The 24885-nt window shown below is 44.6% G+C and overlaps 1 protein-coding gene across 5 annotated transcripts; it reads left to right on the top strand.

The window, feature by feature from the left end:
* B4GALT4 (beta-1,4-galactosyltransferase 4) lies at positions 1–24829 on the top strand. 5 transcript variants are annotated; one of them, XM_035116204.2, is made up of 9 exons: positions 1–299; positions 1995–2067; positions 5083–5263; positions 9059–9528; positions 11352–11584; positions 14647–14834; positions 15818–15940; positions 23533–23637; positions 24087–24829. In XM_035116204.2, the coding sequence occupies exons 4-9, from the start codon at positions 9258–9260 to the stop codon at positions 24226–24228; spliced, it is 1062 nt and encodes a 353-aa protein (XP_034972095.1). In that variant the 5' UTR covers positions 1–299; positions 1995–2067; positions 5083–5263; positions 9059–9257; the 3' UTR covers positions 24229–24829. The 5 variants fall into 5 exon arrangements, with proteins under 5 accessions (XP_034972095.1, XP_034972097.1, XP_034972091.1 ...); XM_060273771.1 differs by lacking the exon at positions 1–299 and adding an exon at positions 1365–1894; XM_035116206.2 differs by lacking the exon at positions 1995–2067 and having other exon boundaries at positions 1–183.
* The last annotated feature ends 56 nt before the right edge of the window (positions 24830–24885 follow it).

The raw sequence follows: 24885 nt of genomic DNA, 5'->3' as shown, positions 1-24885 counted from the left end.
GCCGGGAGGAATCTCTCTATGGTCATCGGAGGCTGCCGTTCTGTCCGTGTCTCTGTGGTTGGCGGGGGATTTGGGTTGATACCCGAAGCCCCATGTAACAGCCGGACCAGAGGCGCCCGGCTGGGCGGCGCGTAAAGGACTCGGGTTGCGCCGCGGCCCGCTTCCCGCGTACCAGCTTCCAGCGTAAGAGCAGCGGCCTCTTCAGGGAGCGGGGAAGGGATGCTCTGGGGCTGCCCGAGCCCGTGGGCGCCTTCTCGGGCGTAAACCCCCCCGCTGTGGTCGGCAAGCCTCCTCCGAAGGTAAATAGGCAGTCCGGTCGCCTCCTGAGGGCCGGAACCCTTTGAGCGCGGCGGGACTTGCCTGTGAGGAGACAGGCTGCAGCGTGGCGGGGCAACGGATTTATGGGCACACCGCTCCGTCGAAGTGTCCGTGGTTTGGGGGGTGGTGGTGGTGGCGAGTAAGAACAGGCGTGTTGGGGCGTAATTACAGCAGCCGGGCGCTTTTCAAGCCGGAGGTGCGTAAAATGCGCGTCTCACAACACAAGCAGCGCCGCTCCGTGGGGACAGGAGAGGAATGGGCTCTTAGCGTTTGGGAGGGTCCTCACAGGAGATCCTGCTATACCTGGGTGGTATATAAAACGACCTGTGGAAACGCATGTGTGTTTAATGCATTCTCTCTGTGTGTGTTTTAAAAACAGAACTGTATAATAGAGCTCTGGTTGGGATAGTGCATGGACTTGGGTGGCTGTCAGGGGGAAATTCAAGGAATGTGCCTGGAATGCTGTGAATCTGTACATAAGGCCTCGGTTGATGGCTGATTCGAAAAGGGAGGCTTGTCTGGGAGGAGGCTGACTTCCATACAGTTGTTTGTCTCTGTTAGCTGTGTGAGCCGGATGACAACCATTTGAGGTAGGCTAAGCTAGAGTGAGTGGATGATTTGCCCGGGGCTACTCAGTGAGCCTTTATATATGAATAGGGATTTGAACCTGATCCTCTGCTTCTCGAATAGGATACCTTTTTCAACTCAAAGGATGTGTTTCCTTTTGGGCAACCTGAGGATTGCATGCCCAGGTGGGTGGGGCAGGGACCAAAGTAGGGGGGGGCAGGGTATGCACCCTTTGTACAGTTGGCCACAAGCTAGGCATGCAAAACTCAAGAGGTTTCTTACATGCACATAGGGTTGCCAGACTCCATAGTGGACAGGGCTTCTGTGCCTTTAATTGCCCTGCTCTCTGTTGAGTTTGGAAACCTTGAAGAGAAGCCAGCAGACCCTTTGTTTAATTTCCAAGCAAAGGGTCTGCTGGTTTCTCTTTAAGGTTTCCAGACTCAAAAGAGAGCAGGGCAATTAAAGACACAGAAGTCCTGTCCACTATTGAGTCTGGCAACCCTACATGCACAACTCAGCATCCTCCGTTTGGACAAGCAAGACTCATTATACTTCCAAGAACTCATTCTAGCCAGACAAAAACACTCAAGAAAGAGCAGGATCAGCCCCTTGACCTAAGGTTTCTGGGCATTGTACCCAGCTGGCTGAATGATCCTTTTACTCCAAAAGTCGTTCATCTGCACTATTACGTGCTATTAAGAACTGTATGTTAAAACAGTTTACATTGGATGATTAATCTCATTTTTTTTTTGACATTTGCAGAAATACATTTGATACTTGAGCTTAACTTCTATAAAGCGCAGTTACTTGTATTAGTAAATATAATTCCAACATTTGATACTTTACAGATTACATTCTAGAATAGGGACAACGCCCATAATCCCCAATCATTGGTTTACTTACTTAGCAGCTGTGGCCTTTTCTCCCTCCTTTCCCTATTTCCTCTATTAGTTGCTTTCATTTTCAGTTCAAAAGATCACCATTACATTGCTGATGTGATTCTCCTTAGGTAAGTTTGCAGACCTGTTGGGAATAACACTCTTGTTTAAAAACCAGTGCTCTAGAAGAATAATACAACTGAACATTTCATTTATTACCCAAAAAACTAGGATGCAAGATTTGTAACAGAATTTCCGATAGATAGGGAGAAATGGAACATTTGTGGAAACACATTTTTCAAAAGTAAGTAGAATTCCATATATGCTGTTTTAATTTTTAAAAAGCCTTTAGCCAAGAGGTATAAACTTTTTTGTGGCTTGAAGTCATTTTACCAGTGTTAATTTGTTAGGACAAGTGTTATAGACAAACACTGGTAAGCATGTATGTTGTCCTCCTACGACTACACAGCATGTGAGGATTACTTAGACACTAATACAGAGGCATATGCATTAATTCTCAGTGCTTCCATTCCTTCCTCATCAACAATTGAATACAACAGAGCAAAGCCTGAGTTTTTCCCTTCCAGTCAGTGAAAAGCACTATTGGGAGACAGGAAGTTATTCCTATCTCTCATTTCCTCCTGCAAATTCCTTTTAGGGGACAAATCATACTTCGTTTTAATCATGTTTTTTTAAAAAGCGCACCTAATGTTGCCGTTTCTTAATAAAAAGAAGCCTTGGGTTTGGGGGTAATATGAATTGAGCTCACAACAGAGCCTGTCACACTGGTTTCCCACAAAACCCCCACCCCACCCCACCACAGCATTCCAGGCACCTGCTGTTTGCTCTCAAATATGCTGAGCCAGTTTGACACAACTGAGACAGCTGAAGTGTGCTTTGCTTTGACAGAAGGATTGCGCAGTTTGAGTTGTGCTTCTCTATGTGTTCCTCTATCTGGAGCAAACTCCTGGCCATTTTCTTTAGTAACCCCGGTCCTTGAAGTTGGCAGCAGGGCCAAAAGTGGGTAGTGGCTACAAGGTGAAGTTGCGAGCAGTGAAAATGAAAAGAGAGGGGCTCTTTAGGGTTGCTCCTACTAACCTTGCCTTATAGCCCCACCGTAAGCATCATTATGTGGCAGCACCAGGGAATGCACCAGGATTAGGATTGCAGCTGTTGTACATCAAATGAGTGCTGACAGTGCCTCAACAGACAGGAGACGGAAGTTCAGTGCTTGCTATTTAATTTGCTGTCTCTCCCATCCCAGCATGGGTCATTTTATTGCTCCCTTTTATTGCTGAAACTTAATGAGTGTTTGTGCGCAGGAGTTGCTGCACCTCTTTTAATTGAACCAACTTCTAATTAATTTTCTGGATGCAACCATCACCTGAGGAAATAATTTGTCTCGATATGTGTGGCTGACTTTTTCTTTGGTTTTGCTAATAGAAACTGCCTTGCCCTCTGGCATCTGCAAGGTACACTGCTTTTTCTCACCAGGGCAGCAGTTCCAAAAGATTCCCAGAATGAATTGGATCCTTTGCTTTCCATCTCCCAGGAGCAGGATATTTATATACTCAGAAAGTTTATCACATTTGAAATTAATATTAGTAATTGCTCTAAGTGTTGGAGCCAAGCCAGATAAATTTAATGATGCCCAAAGCCCCACATAATGAATAGAATATGCTTGGATTACAACTAACCAGCCTCATTGATTTCAATGGAGCAAGAACAGATTACTTTTCCTAAATTAAGGTCATTGTTTAAGTACCTTCCAGCTGGAAGCTGTAGGAGGACAAAAGGAAATTACATTGTCTGCTTGACACCTGTCATCCAGAGTCTGTTGTCTTATCTGGCACAGGGAATTTCAATAATTATGCCTAATGTACAGGAGAAGGCAGCAGAAAAAATGTTTTCCTTTACAGACTGGCAAAGAGATAATAAAACTAGAGTTTATTACTATTTGTCAGAGGACATCTGAAATTCTAGATTTCCTAAGCACCAAGGGGGAGGAAACATTTCCTAGGATGTATCATAAGTTTAGTTTGAAACAAGAATGACTGTTAATTGTTAAATGGCTTTAAAGTGATTTTTAGGGGGTGAATGAACCAAATTAAACAAGACAGGTGTTAGTAATGCAGCTGCATTGTGGTGCTCAGATCACATATAATCTTAAGTGTTAACCTGGTTAAAGCCTGGTTGAAATCCTGCTCCTAGGCATTCACTTGAATCCTCAGGTTTCATTTCCAGACCAGATTATACAAACTGTTTGTTACAAACATGTTGGACTTCCTGGGCAACTTGCTGCTTACATAACTCTTGAATTTTGTTAGCACTTTGGCTGCTAAAACTCCTTAGCAGGATTTGTAACATGTAAGTGAAGAAGCAAAGTGCAGGGTAAGGAGGGTGGGAAGCTGCTATTCCTATGCTGGGGTGGCATCAATTGAGCTCAGAGTAGACCTATTGAAATTAATGGACCTAATTTAGTCATGTTGATTAATTTCAGTGTGTCTACTAAGTAAAAATTGATTCCCACTCTGGTCTTTATATGTTGTTTCCCTGTTCATGCTTATGGACTAGGAACATAGGAAGCTGACCTTATTCTGAGTCAGGCCAATGGTTCATTGAGCTCTGTATTGTCTACTCACTGACTAGCAGCTGCTCTCCATGGTTTAAGGCATGGAACCTTCTTACCCCTTCTTGAAGACAGCGGGGATTGTACTTTGGGCTGTCTGCATTCAAAGCACATGCCTGACTACTGTTACAGAAAAACCAGCTCTTCCCCAAACTAGTTTTATTTATTATTAACCCAGGAGCTATGCTGTGTGGGTGGCATATATGGTACATTTAACTCACAAAGGAATTGGTGGTATATCTTGAAGCTGGGACAGCTCACTTGGCAGAGCATGAGACTCCTACCCTCAGGGTTGTGGGTTTAAGCGTCACATTGGGCAAAATGACCTCAGGGTCATGGACATTGGGCAAAAGATTCCTGCATTGCAGGGGGTTGGGCTAGATGACCCTCGTGACCCCTTCCAGCTCTACAATTCTGTGATCTATGACTTCCTACAAAGGCAGAGAAACTTGCAGGACAGAAATAAAACCGGGCTTGTATGTTTTGGTAACCCGATTCTGTCAGGCCACTTTTGCACAGGCATCTGTGAGTGTTTGCCTGCTCCAGCTCTCCAGAATTTCCCCGATGTTGCTTCTTTTCACGTCTTGCTAGAAAGAAAAGAGAAGGGGTGGGAGGAATTAAATGTATCAGAAGGGGTGAGGGAGTGGCTTTCTAATAGGGGAAGGCTGAAACTGTTGACTTTTCTTTCAGTGGCTCCTGCAGTTTTGAGCAGACTCCTCCTGAATCCCTGAGAGGCAACAGAGGCTCCTTTATGGTGTGGGGTTTCAGGTCTGAAAAGTGCCCTGCCACCTGGCACTGGAGTCCTCGTAGCTGTGATAAGGACAAAACAGCTTCACCGCAGCAGGAAGAGGAGCAGCGGTGGCAGGATCAAGTAAGTATAAGGGGCTCGGTTTCTCTTGGCTCAAGCAGCAGGAAGGAAACGGGAGCGAGTGGATGAGCTGCATCTTTGACTCGAGTCTCTGTTGCAGGCTGAATGGACCAGGCTAAATGGGGGCTTGATCACATTTACTCCAGTGGAGGGATTTTCAGCGTAGAGAGCAAGAAGAGGAGCTGAAGCCATATTAGAAATTATGAAAGTTAGGAAAGGGGTGAATTTTAAAGCATTCATTGAACTCAGGTCTTAGTTGTTCTTTCAGTTTCAGGTTATCTCTTGTTGGTATTTTGAGCTTACCTTGCCTTCAGGGTTTTTTTTGTTAAGTAGAAGTGTATCTGCCTGCAAGTGTAAGGAATGCAAATGAACTTAGTCTGTGCTTTCCAGCCCTTTCTAATGTTCTTCTGAAATTTCTTTTGGGAGCATAGGAAGCTGCCCTTATACTAAGTCAGACTCTTAGTCCATCTAGCTCCCTATTGAACTGACTGGCAGCTTCTCTCCAGTCCTACCTGGAGATGCTGGGGATTAAACCTAAGACCTTCTGCATGCAAAGTAAGTGCTCTGTTATAATAATTACACCATCTTTTCCCCTGACAGGGACTTAAGGCGACTTACAGATAAAATAAGAACAGCTGAAAGTGAGGTGGGGGTGGAATAATTAAAAAACAAGTAAGCGTTGATAGAAAACACATACAAATAATTGCAATAAAAACAGCATAGCCCAGTCAGTACAGTCATACCTCATGCTGCATCCGCTTCAGGTTACGTGTTTTCGTGTTGCATCCCGCGGCACCCCAGAAGTACCGTAACGGGATACTTCCATGTTTCGCTGCATGCGCAGAAGCGCTAAATTGCACTGTGCGCAGACATGGCACTTCAGCTTGTGTCAGTTCCGTGTTACGGACGGGTCTCCGGAATGGATCTTGTCCGTAACACAAGGTTCCACTGTATATTATTTCCTGCTAGCACCACATGTCTTTCTGTATGGGATATCCTAACACAGAAGTGGGGAACCCAAGGCTTGGGTGCGTCTTTGTCTGGTCCTTGGGACTTTCCCCAGGCTGCAGCCTCACTGGCCCTGCCCTGCCCTGCTCTCTCCTTGAGAGCTTTTGCATGGCTGGAAGGTGTCCTTGAGTGCCTGGGTGGAAGTGTGTGTGCACGTAGAAAGCTCTGAATTTTTCTTTGCTGGAATTTAGCCTTCTGTACAAAACTGAGAGTCACATCTGTTGCCTCACCCTCTTTTTTGCCACCCAGCTCTGACATATGGCATCCGGAAGGTTGCTTGCAAGAGCATGCAGCCCCTGGAATGAAAAACCGTTCCCCTCTCCAGCTTTATACATTTATTTATGCAGTGTGTTTGCGTCTGTGGTTCTTCTGCAGAAGCATTATTTTCTGATTTTCAAATGCTTAAAATGGGCCATTAGTTACCAAAGGAGAAAAACACAGGCCATTTCCATTCAATGGCGTATGTCCACACCAAGCCAGTACAAAACCTTGCAGTCTCCTATTTGCAGCTATTTCTCAATACACGAAAACACCATTGCTATATATAATTGTGAATAAATAAATGAGCATTACTGCCAAAGCTGCAGTCCATAGTTAATACTGGAAAACAACAAATCATCTTCAGATAATACTGGCATAGTAGCTACACCATGTCCTGAGGTCTCACGATCACAATGCCTTTTCGCCATATTGCTTATTTTGAATGTGTACTATTTATTATCTGCCCTTCACCCTAAGGTCTCATGGGGGGGGGGGTTGCAACAGTTTAAAAATACATTAAAAACAGTTAAAGCAAAAACATACAATTACAAGAAAAAATGACAAAATGTAGTGGACCCTGAAACTACACATCTCATGAGTTGGCGGTATGGGAAAAAGCTCTTTTTGTCATCTTCTCTTGTATATTCCGCTTGGTTAGTTAGTTGCAGGTTTGTTGCAAAACATTATTTGCTTAGAGGGCAGGTGCAAATTTTAGTTTGCCGGTTTCAGAGCTTGCCACAAACTAGTAACTTAAATACTGTAAGTGGAAACAAGATAGTGCATGTGAAAAACTGTCCATGCAGTGGCTTAGTTCTTGTACTTTTTTATTTCTCTATCCCTGTTGCATATTTAATCACTTTCTACAACTTTTTTAAAATTTCTGCTTGGTGGACATTGGACTTTTTAACCCCAGTGTATTTTTCTCTCTCTTTTTCCTGCATCATATGCTTGGCACATAGCATTGCAAAGATGCATTCCTCAAAATCACGTACCTTGCCTATCTACCGGACATCAGACCATATATTCAGCCTCCCTACTTCCTTTTTGCATAGCTGTTTGCTGAGCTGAGACTGAAATGTCACACTTGAACTTGCAGATTGATCAGTGTGTGTGTGTGTGTGTGTGTTTAGCATTTAATGAGCTTGTTTTTTACCCTTCAGTATTGCATTTCTCCTACTGTTGTATTAATAGTGTACTTGCAGGGGAAAGAACCATTGGTGACTTGCCCTATTTGAATGCTACCTTGTCATCTTAGGATGATATGGCTGATGAGGAGGATCCGGGGTGGGGTGGGGGTGGGCGTTTAAGGCTTCTTTCAGATGTATATGAAAATAGGAGTCCTCATGTGTTTTGGTTCCATGGGATGTGTCTGGCTTCCCTTTATCTTCCCTTTCCTACGTATGATTGTTTAAACATGCAATCATATTGTGCCCAATTTTTCTATTTAGGCTTAAAAACTACTCTGGGGAGATGTGAGGGAGTTTTGTGCCCCAGTTGTCCAGCCAATAAGCACTCTTTCATCTTTTCTTTTTCAAGCTGAGATAACTTGTTCCCCCTGGGCTGGGTCCCCAGCAAGAAAACTGTCCACCTGACAACTATTTATTTTAAATCATCACATGCCACCTTTCACCAAAATGATTACAAGCTGGTTTACCTGCTACTTCCCCTCCACAAACAAAAAAAGGTTGCCCATCACAGGAGTATACCTCCTGTTTTTATGTACTATAACTCCCATCATCCCTGACCATTAGCTGTGATGGAACCAATAGACCAAAATATCTGCAGGGCACCAAGATGGGAAAGGCTGCTTTAAACTCTACCTGACCCAGAGTGCTTTTTTTGAATCACCCAAGAAAAGTGGAGATCATACATTTCTTGAACAGCTTGTAACTTGTGACTACTTCAGGCAAAAAGATTCCTGCATTGGAGGAGGTTGAATTAGATGACCCTTGTGGTCCCTTCCAACTCTGCAATTCTCTGATTCCAGGTTCTTAGGTAATTCATATGTTTCTTGAACTGCATTTATACTAATTGGTTGCTATAACATCTGTTCTCAACTTAATAGACTCTGTACTCACTGGGGGCATAATCCAAAATCTCCACTCATGCAGCTCACATACTCTCTTGCCCCACAGAATATAGGAACACCAGAAGCTTCCTTATACCAGGCGATACTGCTCTCTACCTACCCCAGTTGTCTATTTAGCAGCTGTCCAGGCTGTTAGGTAGAGGGGTCTTTCCTACTCTATTCATTGTCTTTTGCCAGGGATCCTCTGCATGCAAAAATACGCTCTGTCACTGAGCTATGGTTTCTTCACGACACAACTGCTTGCCTAACACTTGGGAAATTAAGATTTTTTTTCTATGTATGAAGCTTAGTTTTGGAGCTTGTTTTACTACAGAGGGAGGAAGAAAACCCCACTTTCCCACGACCTTTGTGTTTTGGTATCATAGCTTTTGCACAACTCTTCTGTTTAGAGGTTGGAGGGGTGATGGCATAGAATGACCTTTTCGTCTCTCTCTGAACAGGTCGACTCTTGTAATGCCTGCCTTCCGCTTATCATTGAGCTAGAAAGACATGAGTTCAAAAGTCAGAGGAGACTTGTCAGAATGCGGCATCACAGAACTCCTTGTTTCATCTTGACTTTCCTGCTCTCCTCGAAGTGCACTGTGACAAGGAGACGTCAAGGACAGTGTCGAGGGAGCTGCGTATAAACCAGGCAAGGCCATGGGCTTGAGCTATGCCAGCCTTCACGTCTCCTACAAGCTCAAGCTGCTCATGCTATTCACCTTGTGTGTCTTATTGGTGGGCTGGGCCACTTCCACTTACCTAGTGGATGCTGTGCACGAAACTCCAAGAGCAAAAAGCATCGTGGGGAGTTTCCGAAAACCAACCACTATCACAGAGGAGCGAACGGAAAATCCAAACAAGAACACCATGCCTACTGTGAAACTGCCCATAATGAAGCCCCTGTGTCCCTCTCTGTCTCCGTATCTGCGTAAGTTGATTCAAGTTTTCCAATCTCAGTCTTAAGGCAAGACTTCATGGATTTTGGGGCTTTAGCTTAAAAGTCAAAGAGGGGAGAATCCCCCCCTAAAATCCTTAAGGCATTGGTGTGTTGGGGGGGGGAGACTTCAGGCTTGTGTGCCTAATCAGGCCTGCCAGGCCTCCCCATTGGACCTGCAAGGCTGATTTGACCAAGCCATATCCACCTGCCATACCCCAATGTTATACAGGGTGTTGGGAGTGAGGCAGGTAAAGTCGCAGCTGAGCCAAAAAGAAGATTGCGCCTGCAGAGCCCTGTGTATGGTGCTCTGTGTGGCTCTTGCAAGCCACCAATGATCAGGTAATTGGTGGTGCTAGCAGGGAGCTGTCCATAAGGCTTTGAAGCCTCAACTATCAACAGATTGTCAGGGCTTCAAAGAGCTGTGCAGCGCTCTCTGCAGACACCAATGATCAGCTGATTGTCAGGGCTTGCAGGCCTTGTGGGATGGAAACAGGTCAACTGGTGTCATTATAATGTCAGGTGACTGACAGGTGGGCAGTCCCTCCCACCTTTCAAATTTGGCCCACAGTAGGTGGGGGAGAAGGGACGCGGGTGGCGCTGTGGCTTAAACCACAGAGCCTAGGGCTTGCTGATCAGAAGGTCGGTGGTTCGAATCCCCGCAACGGGGTGAGCTCCCGTTGCTCGGTCCCTGCTCCTGCCCACCTAGCAGTTCGAAAGCACAGCAAAGTGCAAGTAGATAAATGGGTATCGCTCTGGTGGGAAGGTAAACAGTGTTTCCGTGTGCTGCTCTGGTTTGCCAGAAGCGGCTTAGTCATGTTGGCCACATGACCTGGAAGCTGTACGCTGGCTCCCTCGGCCAATAAAGCGAGATGAGCGCCACAACCCCAGAGTCATCTGCGACTGGACCTAATGGTCAGGGGTACTTTTACCTTTACCTAGGTGGGGGAAGATAGGGATCCAGCCTGCTGTCCAGATCCAGTTCCTATCCCTGTCTTAAGGATAATTTGTCATTTGCACATAGATGAGAAAACACTTGTAGCTTGTAAAAATCAGCCTTCTGTTTTCCTCTTGGCATTACATTTCTCTGTCTGACATAATATCTTCTAGTACTATTCAAAAAAGTGATTCATATGTCACAGTTCTGTGGCTGAATCCTATGCCAACAAATATTAGAATTGCATAGAGATCCTTTTCCATTTCTGTGCTGAAACCTGTGAGATGGCAGCCAACCGTGCTAACGCGAGCATCTCCTCCATAATCGAGGCACCCCACGTGATTCCACTATTCAGATATTGCTGGACCAAGTGGAAAAGCCATTCCTGTACCACATCAATAATGTATGAGTCTGACCTTGATAACAGGGATGATGAACTTGTGGTCGTCTTACCTTCCACTGCTTTACAATTTTTGCAGAGTTCCCTTTAGGGTTTGCGGTTACTAGTTCCCAGTTTGGGGGTTATGTTTCTAGCCTGCTCTTAGGATTATGGTACAGAGTCAAAGGTAGGAGCCCCAGGGAACCTCTGGATGGAAGGCTTAATTGACAGCTGACCACACTGAGGAAGAATCTTGCTTGCCCGCCCCAATCATCCTCCCCCAGGTCACTTAAAGAGTAGCTTGCTGGCCAAATCCAGCTGCTTACAAAAGATTTTAGTGTATAGTTCCAAGTTAAAAAAACAAAGCATCAAATAAACCTCCTCAGTCTCCGAAATGGCTTTGCAGATTCCTAAGCATTTAAGTTAATTTGCTCTTATGACTTACAGCAGCTGTGTTTATAGTTTAGGAAGATGAGACTGAAGTCGTGCTTTTTCCCATAGGAGGCCCTAGCAAGCTTTTCTTTAAGGCATCTCTCACCCTGGAGGAGGTGCAGAAAGAGAATCCTCAAGTGTCAAAGGGGCGCCATCGCCCAGAAGGCTGCTCAGCTCAGCAACGTGTCGCAATATTGATTCCACATCGCAACCGAGAGAAGCACCTGTTGTACCTGCTGGAGCACCTTCACCCATTTCTGCAGCGGCAGCAGCTGGACTATGGCATTTATATCATCCACCAGGTGGGTCCATATAGAACATCTGCAGCTAGAGACGAGGGGTGAATCCAAACCTTCCTGCCCTGTGGTTGTGTCTTGCGGTCTTTTGACTGTTGTCTGTTTGTGCAATTGGCAGTCAGAACACCGCTTCAGGCACATTCCACATCCCATCCCCCAGTCCTGATACAAATCCATATCAGTGTGTTACCAGCGGTTAGGAGTCCCCGTGTGCACTGATGCTGATGTGTTTCGTCTTCTGCTGCAAGAGCTTAGAGCAGATCAAATGAATTAAGCGGAGCGGGTGGCAAATTAACTTTATGCACTGTTGGTAGAGCATTGTTCTCAAAGCTGCCAGGCTTGAGAAATGTGTCTTGCTCAAATAATTGGCTGTTTGTGTCCTGGGGCTTGGCTCGCGTTTTTGTGTGTGCCTGACTTCCTTCGGCTATGCTTGGTGAAATTCCCTTGCACTCACTGCTTTAGAGGTGGTGGTTTTTTTGTAAAGAATAAAATGTTCTTTGGCCTTCATCTTCCCTTGAGTGCAAAAGGTGGCAGCATTTATAGCAGTAGTGACATATATTCTTGGCTCACGCTTCATGTTTCATAAGTCAGTCTCCTATTAATAAATAATATGTTATCTATTCAATTTTTTATTTTTTTAAAAAAAGATTACAGTGGAAACTGGAGATGGTATATCTGGGTCTCTTGTTCTCCAGAGCTGCTTTACCTATCCATTATTTTATTGGCTGCTCCTGTTCCTAGGCTTGTAAGCTACATGGATCAAGATGGGGTCAGAGGGGGTATAATGCAGCCACATCGCTGTAGCAAAGCAGGTTGGGTCTGGTCAGGGCTTGGATAGGAGGCTGGAGAATCCCATGTACACCACCTTGAGTTCCATGATGGATGCAAATACTCTTAAGTAGACCAAATTGACATTGGTTTGATGCTATTTTGTACACAATTACATTCTGGCTTAGTGGGAACCTAAATGAGGTTAAATGTGATAACAATTTCCAAATCTCCTGAAATAATACAAATGGGGCTAGGAGATGAGAGTTCCATTCCTTAAACTGCACCACTCTTCTGCTCAGAAGTAATATTTGCACATATATTTGCCATCTAATCAGCTGAGGTGGGCTAAAATTTTAGATAAGCTCTCCTGGCGGAACATTGAAGTATGTTGCAAGTGTTGTACACTTGGCTAGAACTTCTTCCTTAAGGTGTCTGAAGCTGTGAAGATCTGCTTCCAAGTCATTGTAGGCCTGGATTAGGGAACCTCTGGCCTAGGGGACAAATGTGGCCCTCCAGGCCCCTCTCTGTGGCCCTCAGACCTCTACCCAGGTCTGTTCCAGCTTCACACCCTTCTTGAGTTTGTTTGCCTGGCTGTAATGCATCCTTGAACTCAGAAGGACATCTGAAGGCAGCCCTGTATAGGGAACCTTTTATGTTTTTATATATGCTAGAAGCCATCCAGAGTGCCTGGGGCAACCCAGTCAGATGGGCGGGGTGATAATAATAATAATAATAATAATAATAATAATAATAATAATAATAATATGCCTCTTGCTCATCTGGATAGTGGATAAGATGAGAGTGTGAATGTGTGTAGAACTATTATATATGTGTGTATAGAACCCTACTATAGAAGGGTAGGATTTTCATTTCATTTCATTTTCACCAAGGCATTACATTTTGCCTTTGGCCCTGGCCCCTACTGACACATGGCCCTTGGGAGGCTGCCCAGGAACAAATGCGGCTCTTGAGTTCAAAGTTTCCTTTCCCCTGTTGGAGACAAAAATGAGCTAGGTGGACGTCTTGTCCTTTTGCAGCACCTACTTTTTGCCTGAAGCTGCCTAGAATCTCCAGTTCAGTGCTGAAGTGACAACTTGCTTCATCTTGGCAGTCTCAGTCTAATTTAAAACAAAAGCAGCTAATAGTATGGCTTTAATATTCGTCAATACTTGGTTTTTATAAAACCAGCTCTGTATGACAGAGAAAAGAGGAGCTCTTTTTTCCTTTTAAGAAGGCGTTTCATCTTTTATTCATTTCCTGTTTGCCTGGTGAATGCTATTCCGGAAGAGTTCTGAATGCTTTTGTGAGTGTCTCTGTTCTCCATAAAAAAGTATACACATCCTTGCCATTGTAACAGGCGTTAGGTTGCTGAAGGAGTTTCTCTCAATTTCAAAAGAGAGAAGGAAAATATGTATTTTTATTTATGTTTGTAGAAGAGTAAGTGGGGGCAAAACAATATTGTCTCAGTTACACAGAAAAGAAATTAATATTCAATTTTAAATCATCTTTTATTGTAGAGTGAATGAAATACTAGTGAACTTTAGAATGCAAAATATAAGTTTGATGCTGCAGTCCTAATTATTCTTACTAGTGAATAAGCCCCATTGAACACAGTGGGACTTACTTCTGGGTAAACAAGCAGATGATTAAGATTGTAATTCCAAGAAAGGAGTCCATACCCATGTATTTTAAAACTTAAGTTGCAAACTGAATGCCAAATGTTTACATTATCATACCTCTGTTGTTGTCAATGGCTATGGGTTGTGGAGATCTTCCCCAGCAACTTAACAATTCTGTTATAAGGTAAACAAGTAAAACGACAAGAACAAAAAATAAAATTTCCAATGTAGCCCAAGACCTAGGTAAAAACAACCACAAGGCATTTGAATAGATTAAGCAGCCAGTAGTCTTAGCAATATTTCAGAGGGCATAGCTACTGACTGAGGCAGTTCTAGGAGGGGAGCAGCCAAATGGTAGCTGGTCTCAGCCAAGTTAATGGAGGGCACCTTTGTTGCCCTATGTTCTCCTTTACAGGCAGCCAGGAAGGGTGGCTGCTGATGGGATGAGAGACACTGTACATGCAAGACGAGTTGTTTGCAGCTAGAGCTGGATTGGGCTCAAAACAAGCATATGTTTTTTATTCATTTATAATATTTGCATTACCTTTTCTCTCAACCCCACAGCTGCTTTTCTGGTACAGTTGCTGTGAGCCAGGAAAGGATACTGTAAACGTGTGATAGGAAGTTCACTTAGTTTTAACAGGTCTGACGTGAATTGCTTCCTTTTCTTGTTTGTAGGCTGGCAGTGCCACGTTTAACAGAGCAAAACTGCTGAATGTGGGGTACTTGGAGGCCCTGAAGGAAGAGAACTGGGATTGTTTCATATTCCATGACGTGGACTTGGTACCAGAGAATGACTTCAACATTTACATGTGTGGCAGTCAGCCAAAGCACTTGGTGGTGGGTAGAAACAGTACAGGCTACAGGTAGGAGCTAGGAGAGAGAACTTGCATCTTCGGAAGAAGAGTTGATTTGCATGCCCTTTTCATAGTGATAGAAGTAGGGGCACTAACAACAGGTGATTACCATTGCTTGAATTTTGCAAGCAGAATTGAAGCAGGCACCCTAGCCACCCATTATATTCTGTATCCTGTGTGTGTGTGTGCGTGTGTGTGCGTGCACACACACTGCAACCCATGAGAAAAAAGCTTGCCTTGGGAGCCATGATAAGACAGAAGGTGGATACAGTTTCTGGGCAGGTGAGAGAGACCTGGCATGACTCACTTTTTCCTCTGCATGTTTTTCTAAGCAGTGGGGTGAGCAACTCTGCTCCCTCTTGAGTGTAATCTGTAAGGGACCGCATGTCATCTGAGAGTGAACATGAAGCCAGAAGCAGGTGGGGCCAGATCAAAGTGTGGGTGGGACTACCCCATTCTCTTTCTACACCTCTCTTTTCCTGTGCAGTAGGCTGCTGGTGGATGGATGGGTTATTCTTACAGGTGGTATGAGCTGCATGCTGGCAGAGGGCTTCTGAAATTAGACCAACAGCTACATAAAATTAGCCTGAGGGCTGCTGGTTGCCAGCCTGGGAGAAAGATGTGGAGTGCCTTTTATGTATATATGTACATAGCCTTACCCATCTTCAAGGAGCTTCCCCTACCAGTTGTCCTGTCCATTGTCCATCATTTTTTATATCTGTAGGACTTTTCTCATTTCACAGAATGAAATGTCTTTGAGTCATATTTCATGCCATAGGAGAGCTAACACTGAGCAATTGTTACCTTGCTCAGGACATGGCAAGGCCCCTGAGAGCATATCTCTACACACACTTCATTATTCATTTTTTTGCTTCAACAGATGGGTAACTGAACTTTTTTTTAGCTATAAAATAGTTTTTTTTGATAGAGGCTATGTTTGGGTTTATGCCACTTTCTGAAAAGACTTTTCTCCACCACTTATGTGTTCCTAGGTTGCGTTACCAAGGATACTTTGGAGGCGTAACTGCTCTAACAAGAGAGCAATTTTCCAAGGTGAATGGATTTTCTAACAACTACTGGGGCTGGGGAGCAGAGGATGATGACCTCCGCATCAGGTAATTGCGCACCTAAGCAAAGTGGGTGATGTGTAGACTGTGGATGATGGGAGCTCCTTGGCTATGACTCATACATTGCTTAAGATGAATGCAGAAGGGGAAGAGAAGTGCTATGGGTGAGTTGGAGATGAGAAGCTTGTGCAATATAAATAGCCTAAATAGGTATATGAAATCTTGACAGGAGTACAGACACTAGTTTGAATTGACTGCACTTAGATGAGATCGTTACTGGTTGACTAGTGACCAGAAACTGTCTGCTTGCTGGAAGGGTTGTAGCTCAGTGATAGAGCATTGGCTTTGCATGCAGAAGGCCCCAGGTTCAGACTCCAGGTAGGGCTGGGAACAACTCCTGCCTGAAACCCTGGACAGCCACTGCCTTTCAGTGTAAACAATTCTGAGCTAGATGAGCCAATGGTATGGCAGGTTCCTATGCCCCTATCTTTTAAATTGACCCCCTTGTACCTAACTATTACTTAAGGCCTTACCTAATGTGGGTAGTGGGAAAGAATCCTGCTTTCTCTTTATTACATATATATGCTTAAGTACTAAAATTGGTGAGGACCACCCACCAAAGAAATATTAAAAGGAGGAGGGGAAGAAGGACTGTAAAATGGGCACAGCATTCAAAATGAGATGGAGGAGGGGGGGGCTTGTAATGCACTTTTGCTTCAAACACCAAAGCACCATCTAAGAAACATCTATGATGCTTCCACAATTTATTTCCAGCTGGCAAAACACAACTGCATTATTGCCCTTGAAAAGCAGGTGCATCGCAGCAACTAAGGACAAAGCATAACTTGAGGGGAAGCCCCCCTCCCCCCAAAGAAAACAAACTTATGGTTGGAGCTAATGGTGGTTATAATCCAAAATACATGGAGGGCACCATGGGGAAGGTCATTCATATTTATTAACATCACTTTCCCAGAAGGATGGAGGAATGGTGGTGGTGATTGTGAATTCAGAAGGTATCTTGTGCTATTGAATGACAGCTTTGAATTCACAAAGGGCATGGCGTTCATGGAGACAGACTTCTTTCATCGTTTTTTTTTTAGACCTCAGATATTGAGCAGGTCAAGTTAGTTGACTAAACTTCAAAAAAATGCAGCTGATCTCTTTCTCAACTTGCTTTTATCAACCTGAATGCTGGCAAAACAACTATTTTCCCCGCAACACAGTTGGAATGATGTCATTGGACGGTTCAGTGATGGTTGTGGTGTCCCCCCCCAATAAATTGCATAACCTGGAACGGCGCTTAATAGCAGCGTTATCACAAATTCTGTCTGTCACAAATATCTTGTGCTCACTATTAGCGGCAAACTCTGCATATATTTTAAGAGTACAGTGGTTCCTTGGTAGTCGAACACCTTTGTTGTTGAACAAATCAGCTCCCGAACGCCGCAAACCCGGAAGTGATTGTTCTGGTTTGCGAACGTTTGTCGGAAGCCGGATGTCTGACATGGCTTCCGATTGAGTGCAGGAAGCTCCTGCAGCCAATCAGAAGCCACGCCTTGGTTTTTGAACCGTTCCAGGAGTCAAACGAACGTCCGGAATGGATTAAGTTCAACAACCAAGGTACCACTGTATTTCAAATTTTTAACTTCTTGTGTAGAAATTTGAGAAACTTCTGGACATTGATAGCTTTGCACTGAGAGAGGTGCAAATGTCTAGCATGCAGTCGCTAGAAAAAGCAATTTCTAACACATTGAAGCCACAGAAATGTGCAGTGTGTGGAATTAAAAAAAAAACAGTAATCATGGTAATATTAAAGCATTAAGTCTCCTGTAAGATGTGTACCATAATCAAATTTCTCATAAGTCAGCATTTCTCAACTGCTGGCTCTTCTTGCTGTTGTTAGGGAGTCTTGCTTGCCAGCTGCATTGACAGTTTGATTGGCTTTTGCTTACAGGATCTGTTTACTGCTGCCTCAGAGAACTTATCCTTTCTGTTTACCTTCCTCTCTGAATGTCAACAGAACTGCCATTTACAAGAAAATAAATACTGCAAGCTGATAAAAAGGAAAGATAGAAGCATTGTTCCTCTTGACTGAATGCTAAAAAGGGACGGGCTGGGATTGAGAGGCAGTCTTTTTCTGTAGATGGCAGCAATTTCCAGTCGCAGCTGTGTTTATCTCTTGCAGGAAATACAGCAATGAGTCTTGTTGCACCTTAAAAACTAGCACGTTTATTATGGTATAAGCCTCTTTTAAAAAAACAACCAGAGTCAACTTTGGCTCCTTTTGAAAGTTTATTCATCAGCTGGGTCCTGAGGGAAGGCATTTAGTTTCTTCTTTCTTGCATCTTGTGAACCAACTGTTTAAAAAAGGAGTTATTTTTCAACCATGTCAGTTGGCAATTTGATCCGGTGTCTCTCCATATTTCTGGCTTCTCTTTCTCCCTATACCCTTCACTGAGGTCTGTTTATTTGCCAGTGAAGGTTTTATCAATAAGTGCATGGATGCTGCACATGCCCAGCTCTATCAGTCACCACCAGCTACTTATTTTATGATTCCAAGATGAAATAGCCAAAAGGAATGGCTCTTAATTTTTTTATGATGATCTGCAGACCATCTTATTCCAGAGTCTAGATAAATTGTTGCTGCCAGCTTACGGTCCCTGGTGCATATAACCCTCCCCCTGAGATGAGTACACCAAAGCCTGGAGGAGCTGAAATCCAGCGCTGGCAGCAATTTCTAGTTCCCCAGAGCTCTGGTGGACATGGAGTAGGACAGGCATCCCCAAACTTCGGCCCTCCAGATGTTTTGGACTACAATTCCCATCATCCCTGACCACTGGTCCTGTTAGCTAGGGATCATGGGAGTTGTAGGCCAAAACATCTGGAGGGCCGCAGCAACATGCAGCAACATCTGCAATTGTGTGGTCTGAGCAGCAGCTGTGCATTTCTGGGTGGGGCTCACCATGGGCAGAACTACATGTTACACAGACATGCCCGCTCCTGGTGGCTTCTCCTCCTCCTCCCCCTTCTAAGGAAAAACAGAGTTGAGAGGAGAAGCTAAGGAACATGCAAGTGGTGTGTGCAATTGTGCTTCCTCCTCTGTACTCCCAATCTCTGCTGCGCCTCCTGCAGGGTCCTACTTGAATTTTGCAAATGGAGGTAAAGTCTTGTCTAGAATTCTGCAAAGGGGAAAAAATCAGCTGGGGGAACAAAATCTTTCTGGGGAAATGTGGTGGGCAGGCTTCTGTGCTCCTAATCTCCTCATCAGAAAACTGTTTTTCCTTGGGTGGGGGATTCCTATGTATTCTTGCATGTAATTTGCAGTTTGTGGCTAGAGCAGTGGTTCCCAGATAGCTAATTATTGAGGATTCCCTATTTTTTTAAAAGCCAAAGCCCATGGACCCCCTACTTTGGGGAGGGGACCCCTCTATGGTCGTTACCTGTGCAAAGCAATTTTTTGAAGAAAATGTGGGTTAGCCCCTATTAAGCAAAGGATTGTAGGTATACTAAAAACAGACCATAAAATTTGTGATATTGCCACAAATTTCCTATCCCCAGACAGTAGGAAAAACTTGTCTCCATCGCTCCACTACAACTGAATAAAACATAAAAAGCAATTGTGTACCTAACTTGCAAGTGTTCTTTTTGCTGAAGGCTTTTTTTATATGAGAGAGTATTCAAACATGCCATTCCTTACTTGTAATCGGAGATGGTACATCTTAGCAAAACATTGCAGCATATGGTTCTGCTAACTGAGGGAGAAATGTAAGGTACTACACTTGGGCAAAAAAATGAAAAGCACAAATACAGGATGGGTGACACCTGGCTTGAGAGCAGTACATGTGAAAAGGATCTAGGAGTCTTGGTAGACCACAGACTTGACATGAGTCAGCAGTGTGATGCAGCAGCTAAAAAAGCCAATGCAATTCTGGGCTGCATCAATAGGAGTGTAGCATCTAGATCTAGGGAAGTAATAGTACCACTGTATTCTGCTCTGGTCAGACCTCACCTGGAGTACTGTGTCCAGTTCTGGGCACCACAGTTCAAGAAGGATACTGACAAGCTGGAACGTGTCTAGAAGAGGGCAACCAAAATGGTCAAAGGCCTGGAAACGATGCCTTATGAGGAACGGCTTAGGGAGCTGGGTATGTTTAGCCTGGAGAAGAGAAGGTTAAGGGGTGATATGATTAGCCATGTTCAAATATATGAAAGGATGTCATATGGAGGAGGGAGAAAGATTGTTTTCTGCTGCTCCAGAGAAGCGGACACGGAGCAATGGATTCAAACTTCAAGAAAGAAGATTCCACCTAAACATTAGGAAGAACTTCCTGACAGTAAGAGCTGTTTGGCAGTGGAATTTGCTACCAAGGAGTGTGGTGGAGTCTCCTTCTTTGGAGGTCTTTAAGCAGAGGCTTGACAGGCATATGTCAAGAATGCTTTGATGGTGTTTCCTGCTTGGCAGGGGGTTGGACTGGATGGCCCTTGTGGTCTCTTCCAACTCTATGATTCTATGATTCTATGATCTTGCACCTTCAAGACATAGGTGAAGGCATGGTCAGGGCTTGATACAGTATTGGTGAAGATTAAATAAAAAACAGCTGGAATTATGTAATGTTGGTAACAGTAGTAGTAGTAGCAGCAGCAGTAGTAGTGATAATAATCATTTTTTATTATTTAGTCCTCCTGTGCCCAAGTTCCATCCCTGGCTTAAAGAGACTAATTAGTTAAATACAGTACTTATTTCGAGTGAGGTTTTTATTTTTGCTGTTTGCCTAATAGGAACAACCAACTTCTTTATTTATTAGGATTCTGCCGTACATCTGTTTCCTCCCACCCCCTAATGTAGCTGCATAGCTTCCCACAGAAAACATGGAAACAACATCCACCCAGGCTGCCTTTTCCACTAAATAGACCTGGGTGATGTATTGATGAGGAGCAGACCGTGGCGCTGGTAGCACAGTGGCGGTGGTTTCACCAGTGATATACCGCCGACTGAAGCCACTATCCCACTCTGCCCTCATGGCGAGGCATGATGCAGCTTGTTCCTTCCTCTGCTTCTTTAAACTGCTCAGCTGAGGGGTGCATGGTTGCCGCTCCCTTTAGCCAAGCAGTTAGTGGAGCCTCCAGTTGGGGGGCGGGAGGCCTCTTCCACCCCCCAGCTGAGCAGTTCAGCAAAGCCAGCCCCAATGCTCCTCGGCTCGCATATGAGCCTGAGAGGCATCAGGACTCGTTCGCTGTGTAGGACTGGGCCATGTATCTCGGCTGCTTCTTCCTTCCCAAAGGTGGGAACAAGCAGCCGAGATAAATTCCAGTCATGGTGATATGTCAGCATGTACTGGTATTTAGCTGCTGCTATATATCACTATGTTGAAAAGAAACTAGCACTACTGTAAACTAAATCATCAGAGGGTGAGCTGTTGTGCTAACCATAGTGGCAATTTGCTTAGCTCAGATGTTTTCAACCTTTTTGAGTCCACGGCTCCCTTGACCAACTACATTCTTTCTGTGACTCCCCTGTGGGAAAACATGCTCCGAGCCTCAGAAGCCTAGTTAAGCCACCCTTTCCCTGAAGAGCCAGCAGCCCCTCACCCCTTCCTTGTGAAGTGCTCTTTCTTCTCCCCTCTTCTCGGCAGGCATTGCACACAGCAAGCACAAGAAAGTGCAGCGTCTGCCTGCCTGCCTGCCCAGCCTCCCACTTGTCTGTCCATTCCCAACAGCAAGGGCTTGGTGGACTGGCTGGCTCCAAGGCTGCCTCAGCTCATGGCAACCAGCACCCCCCCCCCCCCCGGTCAGCCCTAGAGGCACCATTTGCCTGGGGAGCTTGTAGCCAGGGCTGCTGCAACAAACAGCTATGCAAGCCTTTGGGCGGCAGGGATGTAAGAGGGTATCAGCACCCCTGACCATCAGAGGGTATCACCACCCCTGACCCCTGCAGCACCCCTGACCATCATTTAAGGCACCCCAGGGTGCCACGGCACACTGGTTGAAAACCACTGACTTAGCTATTTCCCCTGTTGGATTTCCAAGATGAGACAAGAATCCCAAACACATAAGGCAAGAAAACCCTACCTACAAGCAGTGGGATAGACCATTAAACTGATAGTCGTTGAATCCAAATACTGTAGAAGTTCTTTTCAGTTAAAAAGTAGAGAGCAAGGGGAAGGGATCCCTTACATTTTTTTTTTAATGATAAGCATGTGAATCTACAAGTTGTTTGTGCTCTCTCTTCCCCCATCCCCCTCCAATTGCAAGAGCTGTAAGAAACTGTATCAGAGGTTTTTGTTCAATCCCAGCTCACTTTCCACCCAGAAACTTTTTCACAAGTTTTTCCCCTGCCAGCAAGGAGGTGCTGGTCTTCAGCAGAGGCTGGATGATCCATAGAAGACTTTCACTGTGCAGTTAACAAGATAAGTGAGTCCCTGGCAGGGGACCCCCTGGGTGTGTGTCCCCTGAACCCCCCAGGTATCCCCGGACCCCTGATTGGGAACCACTGGGCTAGAGAATGTCCGTACTCAAAAAGAATGTCCTTGGTGCTGCTGTCATCCATGAGTCCGATAGAGGGCAGCAGTTCCCTCGGATATACTGTACTCTTACAAAATGAAGTCGGGTTATAGAGCAGAGTGGGAAAGGGTTTTGGATTTGTTTGTTTTTTTGAGAACTTGTTTTTGCTCAGTGCTGTGCTGCCGTGCTGCTTTTTGAGTCTGTTAGTGATTAGTTAGGCCTTGTCCTTCAACAAACTGCTTCTAATTGTAAAAAGCCTTCCGTGGATTTTGTCCCTTCAACGTGACTCCCTAGAATCCCTAAGCAAATGAAGTCTTGAGCTGTAATAACATCATCATTGGTTTTCTTTCACTGGTTGTTTTACAGCTCTAGGTATCTCTGTTTGGCATGTGCACTATAGGAAGATAGGAACCTATGTTATACCGAATTAAGGCGCTGGTCTGTCTAGCTCAGTATTGTCTACAGCAGGGGTCAGGAGCCAACCACCCACAAAGACATTTTAAAGGCCATAGAATGTTAATCAGCCAAAGCCCTGGATATAGAAAAACCCTTTTACCTGTACAGTATGTAATTAATCTGCTATACTCAATAGCTAAGGTCAGGTGCAAGCTGCATTCCCCCTCCCACCCGCCCGCCCATGAACTCTTTCAGTGCATGCCATTGGGTGAAATGGGGTTCTAACCAGAATATGATGGCTTTTTAAATCAGTGGATGGATGACCTGTCTATGGCCCACCCACAAGGAAATGGGATTAGGAAGAAGCAAACGAGCACTTGCTAGCCTTGTTTCTCTTATTTGCATAGCCAGATTGGGAGCGCTAAATGAATTTAAAAGGCCCCAAAGTTTGCCCCACCCCATTTAGGGATATCAGAAAATTTGAGATGGTGCCCCACATTTTTAATAGCAGAGGTAACAGTTAAAGGTCTTCCATTACAGCTTGTACAAAAATGTACAGTGTGGCTGCCATTTCAGTTGAAGGTAATAGGGACCTGCGCACTGCTGCACTAGTCAGGTGCCTATTGTTTTATAGTTTTGAGCTGGGGGAGGTTGGGAGGTTCTGATAATCATTCTCAAGCCTCATTCTCTCTGCCCCCCCCCTCCATGACATGCTTGCAAATCATTGCTATATTTGCATTTAGAGTTGAAATGCAGAAGATGAAGGTTATCCGGCCTTCTCCTCATGTGGCCAAATACACGATGATCTTCCACACAAGAGACCGAGGCAATGAAGCAAATCGACAGAGGTGAGTCAATGGGAGGAAACGTGACATACGGTCTAAACCAGGGTGGCCATTATGGTGCCCACCAGAAGTTTTGGACTAAAATTTCCAACAGCCCAGCCAGCATTTCCAATGGTCAGGGATGATGGGCATTGTCTCCTGCAACAACTGCAGGGCACAATGTTGACTACGCCTGGTCTAAGCATAGTGTGGGCACGGTACCCATATGAGTGGATTGTGAAACACCAAGACTGCCAATATATCATATATAGAAGTTGTCCTTGCTCAGGTCTGTATTGCCTCTTAAACTGCAGTTTGCATCTTCAACCACTGGAACTTAAGATTCGTCTGCTTTCAAAGTTTTACATAGTGTACCTGTCTCTAAAACAGAACCTTCATGACGTTTTAATTCATGCCCTCTTTTCTGTTCTCTCTCCACCCCACCCTACCCATTTTTATTTTTAATTGTTCAGAATGAAACTCTTGCGTCAGGTACCTCAAGTGTGGAAAACAGACGGGCTGAACTCCTGCTCTTACAAGCTGCTCTCCGTGGAACACAACCCTTTGTACACCAACATCACAGTGGACTTTGGCAGGCCGACCAAGATTTCATAACCATCTCTTGTGCCTAATGAACTGTATGGGTAACGGAAGACAACTTCCAGGACCGACAACAAGCACCTACCTTTTTGTTGGTGGTTTCAACTGAATCAAGTACATTACAGGGGGAAGAATAGGGTTCCCCCCGCACCCGATCTCTAGTAGCTTTGTTAGATGTTTCTTCCTGGACTTCAGGACAGTACTGGCCAGTTGGCGACTGCAGTTAACTTGAATAACTCTATGATCATGGTTTTTTCTTTGATTAAAAATATTAATTCCTTCCTCTGGAGGGAATTGACTTCCACTGCCTGAAAGCTATCTGTTTTGATAGCTGATGTTGAATCTCCACCATTTTAAAGTGGAAACAGGGATATAAGGACAATACTGCCATGCTTTTTCCAAGGTGCAAAGATAAAGGGCTTCTTTACCCAATGGACAATTCTTTTTAAAATAGAATAGCCATGTTGGAAATGGCTTTTTCTTCAGCCAGTTGAACAAGCATTCATCATAACCTCTTGAGGTAAAGGTATTTGATGCCATTGTGTTAAGAATACCCACAGTGAGAATGAGGGAGATTTGAAAACTCTGAATAAAATATGGAGCATATTGAAAAGCATTCCATTGTCTTGGTGAAGCTTTCCAATTACATTGTCAGCTTAAGGGTGTGTGAGA

This window comes from Zootoca vivipara, chromosome 4, assembly GCF_963506605.1.
Source record: "Zootoca vivipara chromosome 4, rZooViv1.1, whole genome shotgun sequence".
NCBI lineage: Eukaryota > Metazoa > Chordata > Lepidosauria > Squamata > Lacertidae > Zootoca > Zootoca vivipara.
The sequence above is the reverse complement of the archived record's forward strand: the minus strand, read 5'-3'. Positions and strand labels throughout refer to the sequence as shown.